This window comes from Salvelinus alpinus, chromosome 8 (assembly GCF_045679555.1).
Source record: "Salvelinus alpinus chromosome 8, SLU_Salpinus.1, whole genome shotgun sequence".
NCBI classification, from domain to species: domain Eukaryota; kingdom Metazoa; phylum Chordata; class Actinopteri; order Salmoniformes; family Salmonidae; genus Salvelinus; species Salvelinus alpinus.
Genome location: NC_092093.1, coordinates 20,600,104 through 20,613,453, shown reverse-complemented (window position 1 = coordinate 20,613,453; position 13,350 = coordinate 20,600,104). Strand labels below are relative to the sequence as shown.

The window sequence follows — 13,350 nt, the reverse complement described above, 5'->3', positions numbered from 1 at the left end:
ACACCTCTCTCCCTTCTTCTCATCTCACTCTCTCTCTCTTTCCCGCTCCCTCCCTCCATCAATCCATCCCGCTCTCTCTCTCTCTCCCTCCCTCTCTCTTTCCTCTCCCTCTCTTCCTCCCTCTGTACCTATCTCCCTCCATCTCTCTCTCCTCTCCCTCTCTCTTTCCTCTCCCTCTCTTCCTCCCTCCCTATGTGGTACCGCTACCGCACGGCCAGCGGTACCGAAGTGCCAAGTCTAGGTCCAAGAGGCTTCTAAACAGCTTCTACCCCCAAGCCATAAGACTCCTGAACATCTAGTCAAATGGCTACCCAGACTATTTGCATTGCCCCCCCCCCTCCTCTTTTAAACTGCTGCTACTCTCTGTTGTTATCATCTATGCGTAGTCACTTTAATAACTCTACCTACGTATTATCTCAATTACCTCGACTAACTGGTGCCCCCGTTGACTCTGTACCGGTACCCCCCTCTATATAGTCTCGCTATTGTTATTTTACTGCTGCTCTTTAATTACTTGTTACTTTTATTTCTTATTCATATATATATTATTATATATTATTATATTTTTTTTAACTGCATTGTTGGTTAAGGGCTCGTAAGTAAGCATTTCACTGTAAGGTCTACACCTGTTGTATTCGGTGCATGTGACTAACAACATTTGATTTGATTTGTGTCTCTCTCCCTCCATCTCTCTCTCCCCTCACTCTTTCTCTTCTCTTTCGCCCTCTCCTTCTCCATCCCCCTATCTCCCCCATCTTTCTATGTCTTTCACTCTCCCTCTCCCTTTCCTCCATTTTCTCACTCTCCCTCTGTATCTATATCCCTCTCCCTCCCCTCTCTCTCGATATCTTTCTCCCTCCCTCTCTCTCTCCTTCCCTCTCTCTCTCTCTCTCTCTCTCTCTCTCTCTCTCTCTCTCTCTCTCTCTCTCTCTCTCTCTCTCTCTCTCTCTCTCTCTCTCTCTCTCTCTCTCTCTCTCTCTCTCTCTCTCTCTCTCTCTCTCTCTCTCTCTCTCTCTCTCTCTCCCTCCTGAATATATCTCCCTCCCCCATCTATCTCCCTCTCTGCCCTCCCTCACTCCCTTTACCTCTCTCTCTCCCTCCCTATGTATATTTATCCCTCTCTCTCTCTGCCCTCTCTCTCTTTTTCCCTTAACCTCTCTCTCCCCCTTTCTTTATCTATCTATCTCTCTCCCCCTCTCCCTCTCTCTACCCCTTCTCTCTCTCTCTCTCTCTCTCTCTCTCTCTCTCTCTCTCTCTCTCTCTCTCTCTCTCTCTCTCTCTCTCTCTCTCCCCTCCCTCTCTCTCTCTCTGCCCTCTCTCTCTCTTTCCCTTAACCTCTCTCTCCCCCTTTCTTTATCTATCTATCTCTCTCCCTCTCTCTACCCCTTCTCTCTCTCTCTCTCTCTCTCCCCTCCCTCTCTCTCTCTGCCCTCTCTCTCTCTTTCCCTTAACCTCTCTCTCCCCCTTTCTTTATCTATCTATCTCTCTCCCCCTCTCCCTCTCTCTACCCCTTCTCTCTCTCTCTCTCTCTCTCCCCTCCCTCTCTCTCTCTGCCCTCTCTCTCTCTTTCCCTTAACCTCTCTCTCCCCCTTTCTTTATCTATCTATCTCTCTCCCCCTCTCCCTTCCTCTACCCCTTCTCTCTCTCTCTCTCCCCTCCCTCTCTCTCTCTCTGCCCTCTCTCTCTCTTTCCCTTAACCTCTCTCTCCCCCTTTCTTTATCTATCTCTCTCCCCCTCTTCCTCTCTCTCCCCCCTCCCTCTCTCTCTCTCTCCTTCAGACCTGTCCATGATGTTGAACCTGGGTATGTATGAGTACAATGGAAAGTGTGGTTACAGGCTGAAACCAGAGTTCATGAGACGACCAGACAAACACTTTGATCCCTTCGCTGAGAGCACTGTGGACGGCATCGTAGCCAACACATTGTCTGTTAAGGTGTGTGTGTGTGTGTGTGTGTGTGTGTGTGTGTGTGTGTGTGTGTGTGTGTGTGTGTGTGTGTGTGTGTGTGTGTGTGTGTGTGTGTGTGTGTGTGTGTGTGTGTGTGTGTACATGCTTGCGTACATGTGTATTCGTATGTGTGCGCGTGTGCCTGCGCGCATGTGCGTGTGTGTACGCTTGTGTATGTGTGCACGGACATTACAACTCTCACACTTAATATCTTCATCTATCTCCCTCCAGATCATCTCAGGCCAGTTCCTGACCGATAAGAAGGTGGGGACGTATGTGGAGATAGACATGTTTGGTCTGCCGGTGGACACCAGAAGGAAAGGTTTTAAGACCAAGACGTCTCAGGGCAACGCTGTCAACCCTGTCTGGGAGGAGGAGGCCTTTGTCCTCAAGAAGGTAAACCACAATGTAGCGCAGACTGTTATGGGATTTGTAGTTCTTTAAGATCACTGAAGGTAATGCTGTCAACATTATCTGGGAGGAGGAGACCTTGATCTTCAAGAATGCACACCTATAGATGTACATAATGTTCGATTGAATTATGTGTGTAAATTACTGTTTAAAACATCATAGAGCAAAGTGTTATGGGATTTGTAGTTCTTAATAATGAAAACAATCCAGACCTCCCAGGGTAATCTGTCAACATTATCTAGGAGGAGGAGGCTGTCGTTATCAAAGTGTCTCCTTTCTTACATGTGTGTGTGTGTCTGTGTGTCTGTGTGTGTGTGTGTCTGTGTTTCTGTGTGTCTGTCGTTCCGCAGGTGGTACTGCCCACACTGGCCTCGATGAGGATATCTGTGTTTGAAGATGGAGGGAAGTTCATTGGCCATCGCATCATTCCTGTGAATGCCATCCGCCCAGGTGAGGCTTACAGCCTGTTAGCCTGACTGACTACCATTCTGGTCCATTGTTCTGCTTGAGTGATACTGTGTAAGCAGTCCTTGAACTTCTGATCACCGACCCATGTGTGTGTGTTCCAGGTTATCACTACATTGGTCTGAGGAATGAGAAGAACCAGGCTCTGACCCTCCCTGCTTTGTTTGTCTACGTAGAGGTCAAGGACTATGTCCCTGATACATTTGCAGGTACAGCGGTTGACATACCTTACAGAATACTGGAAAATACAGTAACTAACCATAGAGTTCTAACCATGTTGATTTTTCCACTGGCTTACATAACATCATCTATGATACATTCTGTCCCCTCCCTCACTCTGATCTCTTTCTCAGATGTCATCGAGGCATTGTCCAATCCCATCCGTTACGTCAACCTGATGGAGCAGAGAGCCAATCAACTGGCAGCTCTCACTTTGGAGGAGGGGGCAGAGGAGGAGGACAGCAAAGAGGTGTGTGTGTTTTTGTATTAGTCTGTGTGTGTGTGTGCTTGCGTGCGTGCGTGCTTGTGTGTGTGTGTGTGTGTGTGTGTGTGTGTGTGTGTGTGTGTGTGTGTGTGTGTGTGTGTGTGTGTGTGTGTGTGTGTGTGTGTGTGTGTGTGTGTGTGTGTGTGTGTGTGTGTGTGTCATCCCCACACTAATCGACCTGTAACAGATCAATGAGCATCTCCCCAGGCAGTAGTCCTCTCTTTGGGTTAGAGCTATTGACCAGGGGTTAGGAACTGAGGCCTGTCGCTTTGTGAACAGATGATTGGGTTAGAGCTATTGACCAGGGGTTAGGAACTGAGGCCTGTCGCTTTGTGAAGAGATGATTGGGTTAGAGCTATTGACCAGGGGTTAGGAACTGAGGCCTGTCGCTTTGTGAAGAGATGATTGGGTTAGAGCTATTGACCAGGGGTTAGGAATTGCGGGGTGAGGGTTATGAGGTGAGGGACGGTGGATGGGTTGAGCTTATTACCCACAGGGACAGTCAATGGAGAGCTTGTACATGCCGACACCATGGCAACGGTCGCCTAGTGAGTTAGTGGGCTTTCCACTGGAGGTTCAGAGACAGAGGGAGAGGGAGATTAAACCAAATCATAAAAAAACTAAAAGATAATTACTTGACACATTGGAAAGAATTAACAAAGAAACTGAGCAAACTAGAATGCTATTTGGCCCTAAACAGAGAGTACACAGTGGCAGAATACCTGACCACTGTAACTGACCCAAGCTTAAGGAAAGCTTTGACTATGTACAGACTCAGTAAGCATAGCCTTGCTATTGAGAAAGGCTGCCGTAGGCAGACCTGGCTCTCAAGAGAAGACAGGCTATGTGCACACTACCAACAAAATGAGGTGGAAACTGAGCTGCACTTCCTAACCTCATGCCAAGTGTATGACCATATTAGAGACACATATGTCCCTCAGATTACACAGATTCACAAAGAATTCAAAAACAAACCCGATTTTGATAAACTCCCTTATCTACTGGGTGAAATACCACAGTGTGCCATCACAGCAGCAAGATTTGTGACCTGTTGCCACAAGAAAAGGTCAACCAGTGAAGAACAAACACCATTGTAAATACAACCCATATTTATGCTTATTTATTTTCCCATTTGTACTTTAACCATTTGCACATCGTTACAACACTGTATATATACATAATATGACATTTGAAATGTCTTTATTCTTTTGGAACTTCTGTGAGTGTAATGTTTACTGTTCATTTTTTCATTGTTTATTTTTCTTTTGTTTATGATCTACTTCAGTTGCTTTGGCGATGTTAACATATGTTTCCCATGCCAATAAAGCCCCTTTAACTGAATTGATTAGATAGGAGAGGAGAGCCAAGGAAAACAGAACCAGCTCAGGGAGGGAGGACTCAGTAACAGGTGGTTTAGTGGAATAGTATTTGAAAGAAATACACGCCAAGTACTACAACAAGTCAGGGTTGAAGAGAACCTAGAGAGAACGTTGGGAGAACCTAGAGGAAACGTTTGGAGAAAGTAGTAGAGAGCTTTAGGAGACCTTTGAGACAACGTAAGGAGAACATTGGCTAAATGTTAGTGAAACATTAGAGAGTGTTGTCAGTGTGACTATGATCTGAGCCATGCTGAGAGTGGGGTACCACAGCTATGTCTACAAGGTTTCCAACAGGCTGCAGGTACGCTCTGTGTGTGTGGTGTGTTGATTGTGGTGTCGTATATTTGACGTACAGTAGCTTGTTTGTGATAGAGTCATGGAATCGTATGGTTCTACTCTCATCTCATTGCATAGGCTGCAAAAACATTGAGCAGAATCATGTATGTGTTGGGTTGTAATGTGACATACAGTTGAAGTCGGAAGTTTACATACACTTTGGTTGGAGTCATTAAAACTCGTTTTTCAACCACTCCACAAATGTCTTGTTAACAAACTATAGTTTTGGCAAGTCGGTTAGGACATCTACTTTGTGCATGACGCAAGTCATTTTTCCAAAAATTGTTTACAGACAGATTATGTCACTTATAATTCACTGTATCACAATTCCAGTGGGTCAGAAGTTTACATACACTAAGTTGACTGTCCCTTTAAACAGCTTGGAAAATTCCATAAAATGATGCCATGGCTTTAGAAGCTTTTGATAGGCTAATTGACATAATTTGAGTCAATTGGATGTGTACCTGTGGATGTATTTCAAGGCCTACATTCAAACTCAGTGCCTCTTTGCTTGACATCATGGGAAAATCAAAAGAAATCAGCCAAGACCTCAGAAAGAAATTGTAGACCTCCACAAGTCTGGTTCATCTTTGGGAGCAATTTCCAAACGCCTGAAGGTACCACGTTCATCTGTACAAACAATAGTACGCAAGTACAAACACCATGGGACCAAGCAGCCAGCATACCGCTCAGGAAGGAGACGCATTCTGTCTCCTAGAGATGAACGTACTTTGGTGCGAAAAGTGCAAATCAATCCCAGAACAACAGCAAAGGACCTTGTGAAGATGCTGGAGGAAACAGGTACAAAAGTATCTATATCCACAGTAAAACGAGTCCTATATCGGCATAACCTGAAAGGCTGCTCAGCAAGGAAGAAGCCACTGCTCCAAAACCGCCATAAAAAAGCCAGACTATGGTTTGCAACTGCACATGGGGACAAATATCGTACTTTTTGCAGAAATTTCCTCTGGTCTGATGAAACAAAAATAGAACTGTTTGGCCATAATGACCATCGTTATGTTTGGAGGAAAAAGGGGGAGGCTTGCAAGCCGAAGAACACCATCCCAACCGTGAAGCACGGGTGTCAGGGTTTTTGCTGCTGGTCATTCGAGTCAAGTGCAGGAGAGCAGAGATAGGTGATCAGGCGACTTTATTTGCCAAGAGCAATAACAGACGGGCACAAACAGCTACAACTCAAGCCAACCGGCAAAAATGACAAGCGCAAAATACCGTCAAGAATACAACCATAAGTTTCACCAAAATTTCCCCGATAGGGTACAGGCAATGCCCAGGGTGAAAAAAACAGACTGGCGCGATACAATAAAAACTAAACAAAACAATTCCACACAAAGACATGGGGGGAAGAGAGGAATATATATATGCAGTGTGATTAGGGAATGTAAACCAGGTGTGTGGGGAACAAGACCAAAAAAAAGAAAAAATGGAGCGCCGATGGCTAGAAGACCGGTGACGTCGACCGCCGAATGCCGCCCGAACAAGGAGAGGAGCCGACTTCGGCGGAAGTTGTGACAACGGGGGTGGCAGCATCATGTTGTGGGGGTGCTTTGCTGCAGGAGGGACTGGTGCACTTCACAAAATAGATGGCAGGAAAACGATGTATAAGCAACATCTCAAGACATCAGTCAGGAAGTTAAAGCTTGGTCGCAAATGGGTCTTCCAAATGGACAATGACCCCAAGCATACTTCCAATGTTGTGGCAAAATGGCTTCAGGACAACAAAGTCAAGGTATTGGAGTGGCCATCACAAAGCCCTGACCTCCAATCCTATAGAAGATTTGTGGGCAGAACTGAAAAAGCGTGTGCGAGCAAGGAGGCCTACAAACCTGACTCAGTTACACCAGGTCTGTCAGGAGGAATGGGCCAAAATTCACCCAACTTATTGTGGGAAGCTTGTGGAAGGCTACCCGAAACGTTTGACCCAAGTTCAACAATTTAAAGGCAATGCTACCAAATACTAACTGAGTGTATGTAAACTTCTGAACTACTGGGAATGTGATGAAAGAAATAAAATCTGAAATAAATCATTCTCTCTGCTATTATTCTGACATTTCACATTCTTAAAATTAAGTGGTGATCCTAACTGACCTAAAACAGGGATTTTTTACTATGATTAAATGTCAGGAATTGTGAAACACTGAGTTTAAATGTATTTGGCTCAGGTGTATGTAAACTTCCGACTTCAACTGTACAGTACATTGGGCAGACGCTTACACTCTAGTCAGATAATGTGATAAGTCAATGTGACCAGTACTGTGTGGACCTGATAAAGTGCTTTGAGGCCCAGTAAAAAATGCCTCATAAAGGCACCTTATCAGTTGCGCTGTCAATGTATTTGATTGATAGGTGGAGGCGGCTGGTGATGATCCAATGGAGCCTGACCCCCGGGTGACCTTGCCAGCAGAGAATGGGGTCAGCCACGCCCCCATCATCTCCTCCAAACCCCCCAGCCTGGTCAGCCACCAGCCACAGCCCACAGGTAGAGGTCAAATCTCCACTTGAACTTACAGTAATAATAATAATAATAATTTATTAAACTTCTATAGCGCTTTTCATAATAGAAATCTCAAAGCGCTTCATGAGGAAAAATCAAACAAACAAATACTACATGACCAAAAGTATGTGGACATCTGCTCGTCGAACATCTCATTCCAAAATCATGTGCATTAATATGGAGTTGGTCCCCCCTTTGCTGCGAAAACAGCCTCCACTCTTCTGGGAAGGCTTTCCACTTGATGTTGGAACATTGCTGCGGGGACTTGCTTCCATTCAGCCAGGAGCATTAGTGAGGTTGGGCACTGATGTTGAGCGATTAGACCTGGCTCTTAATTCCAAAGTTGTTTGATGAGGTTGAGATCAGGGCAGGCCAGTCATGTTTTTACACACCAATCTCGACAAATCATTTCTGTATCGGCCACCACTCCAGCTGATGCTTGGCATTGCACATGGTAATCTTAGGCTTGTGTGCGGCTGCTTGGCCATGGAAACCCATTTCATGAAGCTCCCGATGAACAGTTCTTGTGCTGAGGTTGCTTCCAGTGGCAGTTTGGAACTCTGTAGTGATTATTGTAACCAAGGACAGATGATTTTTAAGCGATACGGGCTTCAGCACTCGGCGGTTCCGTTCTGTAAGCTTGTGTGGCCTACCACTTCGCGGCTAAGCCATTGTTGCTCCTAGACGTTTCCACTTCACAATAACAGCACTTACAGTTGACCAGCTGGGGCAGGGCAGAAATTTGATGAACTGACTTGTTGTTTCAGCTCTTCTGTAAGGCCATTCTACTGCCAATGTTTGTCTATGGAGCTTGCATGGTTGTGTCCACATATTTTTTGCCATGTAGTTTATCATGACTGTGACTCCGATATGGCAACCAGTTAACTTACATTTGGCATTCCACAACACATTTACCACCCACTTGGGTTGCCAGATACAACCTGCCAAAACCCGCACTAACAGGTGTATATTGTTCATCAGGTTCAGTGAAAACTGCAGTGAAGACTGAGGATGTCATTCAGAGTGTTCTCACAGGTAAGACTAGAGTAAGACTCAGTAACAAGCTAAGTGAACATGTGTGGTCATTTGTCTATCTGTACTGGCATTACACCAATCTGAAACATCACAGAATTGTGCACCCTGTATGTAAAGAAGCAAAAACTGGCAGGAAGAAAGTCATTGATCAAAACACATATTTTCTCTCTCTCTCTCTCTCTCTCTCTCACTCCCTCTCTCTCTTCTTTCCATCCCTCCTTCCTCCAGAGATGGAGGCCCAGACAGTAGAGGAGTTGAAGCAGCAGAAGGGCTTTGTGAGGGAGCAGAGGAAGCAGTATAAAGAGATGAAGGAGTTGGTAAGGAAACACCACCGTAAGACCAGCGAGATGATCAAGGAACACACGGCCAGGGCTGCAGAGCTGCAGAACCAGCACCAGCGCAGGACCTCCGCGCTGCAGAAGAGCCACAAACGTGATGGTAAGAAAAGGTAGGTAGCCCTGCTCTTCTTTTCCTCCTCTTAGTCCTCCTCCGCTACTCTTCTTCTCCTCCTCTTAGTCCTCCTCCACTAGTCTTCTTCTCCTCCTCCTCTTAGTCCTCCTCCACTACTCTTCTTCTCCTCCTCCTCTTAGTCCTCCTCCACTACTCTTCTTCTCCTCTTCTTAGTCCTCCACCGATACTCTTCTTCTCCTCCTCTTAGTCCTCCTTCGCTACTCTTCTTCTCCTCCTCCTCTTAGTCCTCCTCCACTACTCTTCTTCTTCTCCTCCTCTTAGTCCTCCTCCGATACTCTTCTTCTCCTCCTCTTAGTCCTCCTCCATTACTCTTCTTCTCCTCCTCCTCTTAGTCCTCCTCCACTATTCTTCTTCTCCTCCTCTTAGTCCTCCTCCGATACTCTTCTTCTCCTCCTCTTAGTCCTCCTCCGCTACTCTTCTTCTCCTCCTCTTAGTCCTCCTCCCTGCTCTTCTTCTCCTCCTCTTAGTCCTCCTCCCTGCCCTTCTTTCTGTATCCCTCTATTCCTCTCACCAGTGGCGATTTTAGGATATAAATATTGGTAGGCAAAGCAAAAAAATAATCCATGCCAGCAAAGCCACTACACAACACAACACTAAACAATAGATTCATTGCACTATAACGGTGACAAACGGTGCCCACAAACTCTCCCAACAGAAGTCCCAACACCTTACCACTGCTACGCCTTGTCTGGCAGCGAGACAGTTCATTCAGCCGAATTTATTGCCTTTAAAAAAAAACATAGCTGATATGGCTGACTTGCTTAAACAAATGTGGATTCTACTGACAATTGAGATGTACAAACTATGGCATAAGGGGACGACAAGCAGATAAGAGGCAATCTGTCATTTTGATTAAGACATTAATGAACGAGCTAGGACTCAGAACATGGGGCGTTCTTACAGTATTCTCCCTGTACACCAAGTCAAAACCATAGGATAAATAAAGGGGGCATATAAGCAGACAATGAAAGCTCTTACAATATTCGATGATGACATTTCTCTAAAACAGGCAATAGGATACATTTGCACCAGCAAGTCAGAACAGTAGGCGAAATTAAGAGGGGGAAAGGGATCAAATTATTAGGGTGATGCACATGGGCTACTAACAGCTTACCACACAACATACACTTAGTATTACTTTCTTAGCTACAGTATACATATCTCCCTGGTCAATCTGCCACTCCTTGGGCTACAATACATATTTTGCCAATTGGCCTGGACCCCTTTTACTGCCGACACGGAGGCCCGCCGATTCAGCCACGACTGGTCTACCTACGTAATCCGCCGAGGTGTTTCAACAGGCTCCTCCGTTGCGACGTTCCCTGAAGGCCCATCCGCGGCTCGCTAGCTGTCTAGAGCATATCGGACTGTTAGCTGAAGAGGACCATCAGCCAATTTCTTGAGCAACAATACCTATTTTGCCTGGACCCTTTTAGTGCCTACACGGAGCCCTGCCAATCCAACACGACTGGTCTGCCGACGTAACCGTCCAAGGGGGCAACAAACAACAGACTTCTTCCACCGCGACGTCCCCCCTAAGGCCCTTCTGCTATTCTGCTATCCCCGGCCCGCTAGCTGTCTGAATCGCCATGTCTCCAGCTCGCCTAGCCTCCCACTGGTCCCTATGATTACTCGGCTACGCATGTCTCTCCCTAATGTCAATATGTCTTGTCCATTGCTGTTTTGGTTAGCGATTATTGTCTTATTTCACTGTAGAGACTCCAGCCCTGCTCAATATGCCTTAGCTAGCCCTTTTGTTCCACATCCCACACATGCGGTGACCTCACCTGGTTTAAATGGTGTCTCAAGAGGCAAAACCTCTCTCATCATCACTCAATGCCTAGGTTTACCTCCACTGTATTCACATCCTACCATACCCTTGTCTGTACATTATGCCTTGAATCTATTCTTCCGCGCCCAGAACCAGTTCTTTTAGCCTTTAGCTGTACCCTTATCCTACTCCTCCTCTGTTCCTCTGGTGATGTAGAGGTGAATCCAGGCCCTGCAGCGCCTAGCTCCACTCCCATCCCCAGGCGCTCTCATTTGTTGACTTCTGTAACCGTAAAAGCCTTGGTTTCATGCATGTTAACATTAGAAGCCTCCTCCCCAACTTTGTTTTATTCACTGCCTTAGCACACTCTGCCAACCCGGATGTCCTAGCCGTGTCTGAATCCTGGCTTAGGAAGGCCACCAAAAATCCTGACATTTCCATCCCTAACTATACATTTTCGGACAAGATAGAACTGCCAAAGGGGGCAGAGTTGCAATCTACTGCAGAGACAGCCTGCAGAGCTCTGTCATACTATCCAGGTCTGTGCCCAAACAATTCAAGCTTTTCCTTCTAAAAATCCACCTTTCCAGAAACAAGTCTCTCACCGTTGCTTCTTGTTATCTTTTAGGGATAGACGTGCCGCTAGCGACCCACCTTGACAACATCCGGGGAAATTGCAGAGTGCGAAATTCAAAAATACTAAATTCGTAATATTAAACATTCATGAAGATACAAGTGTCTTACATCATTTAAAAGCTTAACTTCTTGTTAATCCAGCCGCTTTGTCAGATTTCAAAAAGGCATTCCGTCAGTAGAGGATGCCTTGTTATTCTTTAAAAGTGCTTTCCTCACCATCTTAAATAAGAATGCCCCATTCACAAAATGTAGAACCAGGAACAGATACATATAGCCATTGGTTCACTCCAGACCTGACTGCCCTTGAACAGCACAACAACATCCTGTGGCGTACTGCATTAGCTTCGAATAGCCCCCGCGATATGCTACTTTTCAGGGAAGTTAGGAACCAATATACACAGGCAGTTAGGAAAGCTAAGGCTAGCTTTTCCAAACAGAAATTTGCATTCTGTAGCACAAACTCCGAAAGGTTCTGGGACACCTCCTCCCAGCTGCCCACTGCACTGAGGCTAGGAAACACTGTCACCACCGATAAATCCACGATAATTGAGAATTTCAATAAGCATTTTTCTACGGCTGGCCATGCTTTCCATCTGGCTACCCCTACCCCGGTCAACAGCCCTGCACCCCCCCACAGCAACTTGCCCAAACCTCCCCCATTTCTCCTTCACTCAAATCCAGATAGCTGATGTTCTGAAAGAGTTGCAAAACCTGGACCCTTACAAATCAGCTGGGCTAGACAATCTGGACCCTCTCTTTCTAAAATGATTTGCCGCAATTGTTGCAACCCCTATTACTAGCCTGTTCAACCTCTCTTTTGTATTGTCTGAGATCCCCATATATTGGAAAGCTGCCGCGGTCATCCCCCTCTTCAAAGGGGAAGACACTCTAGACCCAAACTGTTACAGACCTATATCTATCCTACTCTGCCTTTCTAAGGTCTTCGAAAGCCAAGTTAACAAACAGATCACCAACCATTTCGAGTCCCACCATACCTTCTCCGCTATGCAATCTGGTTTCCGAGCTGGTCATGGTTGCACCTCAGCCACGCTCAAGGTCCTAAACGATATTATAACCGCCATCGATAAGAGACAATACTGTGTAGCCGTATTCATCGACCTGGCCAAGGCTTTCGACTCTGGCAATCACAACATTCTTATCGGCAGACTCAACAGCCTTGGTTTCTCAAATGACTGCCTCGCCTGGTTCACCAACTACTTCTCAGATAGAGTTCAGTGTGTCAAATCGGAACTTGTCCGGACGTCTGGAAGTTTCAATGGGGGTGCCACAGGGTTCAATTCTCAGGCCGACTCTTTTCTCTGTATACATCAATGATGTCACTCTTGTTGCTGGTGATTCTCTGATCCACCTCTACGTAGACGACACCATTCTGTATACTGGCCCTTCTTTGGACACTGTGTTAACTAACCTCCAGACGAGCTTCAATGCCATACAACTCTCCTTCCGTGGCCTCCTACTGCTCTTAAACGCAAGTAAAACTAAATGCATGCTCTTCAACCAATCACTGCCCGCACCTGCTCGCCTGTCCAGCATCACTACTCTGGACAGTTCTGACTTATAATATGTGGACAATTACAAATATCTAGGTGTCTGGTTAGACTGTAAACTCTCCTTACAGACTCACATTAAGACTCGTATTTCCAATCAAAAATGAAATCTAGAATCAGCTTCCTATTTCGCAACAAAGCATCCTTCACTCATGCTGCCTAACATACCCTCGTAAAACTGACTATCCTACCGATCCTTGACTTCGGCGATGTCATTTATAAAATAGCCTCCAACACTCTACTCAGCAAATTGGATGCAGTCTATCACAGTGCTATCCGTTTTGTCACTAAAGCCCCATATACTACCCACCACTGCGACCTGTATGCTCTCGTTGGT

The 13,350-nt window shown here is 45.9% G+C and overlaps 1 protein-coding gene across 6 annotated transcripts in view; it reads left to right on the top strand.

Moving 5' to 3' along the window:
- LOC139582700 (1-phosphatidylinositol 4,5-bisphosphate phosphodiesterase beta-1-like) overlaps positions 1-13,350 on the top strand; it is a 234,110-nt gene that overhangs the window by 192,159 nt on the left and 28,601 nt on the right. For 5 of the 6 annotated variants that reach the window (XM_071412939.1, XM_071412938.1, XM_071412941.1 and 2 more), the window contains exons 20-27: positions 1,779-1,933; positions 2,177-2,341; positions 2,707-2,806; positions 2,926-3,030; positions 3,175-3,290; positions 7,385-7,517; positions 8,514-8,567; positions 8,796-9,015. In XM_071412939.1, coding sequence (XP_071269040.1) covers positions 1,779-1,933; positions 2,177-2,341; positions 2,707-2,806; positions 2,926-3,030; positions 3,175-3,290; positions 7,385-7,517; positions 8,514-8,567; positions 8,796-9,015 — 1,048 coding nt within the window. The remainder of the gene's footprint in view (positions 1-1,778; positions 1,934-2,176; positions 2,342-2,706; positions 2,807-2,925; positions 3,031-3,174; positions 3,291-7,384; positions 7,518-8,513; positions 8,568-8,795; positions 9,016-13,350) is intronic. The other variant, XR_011676403.1, reaches the window with a different exon arrangement.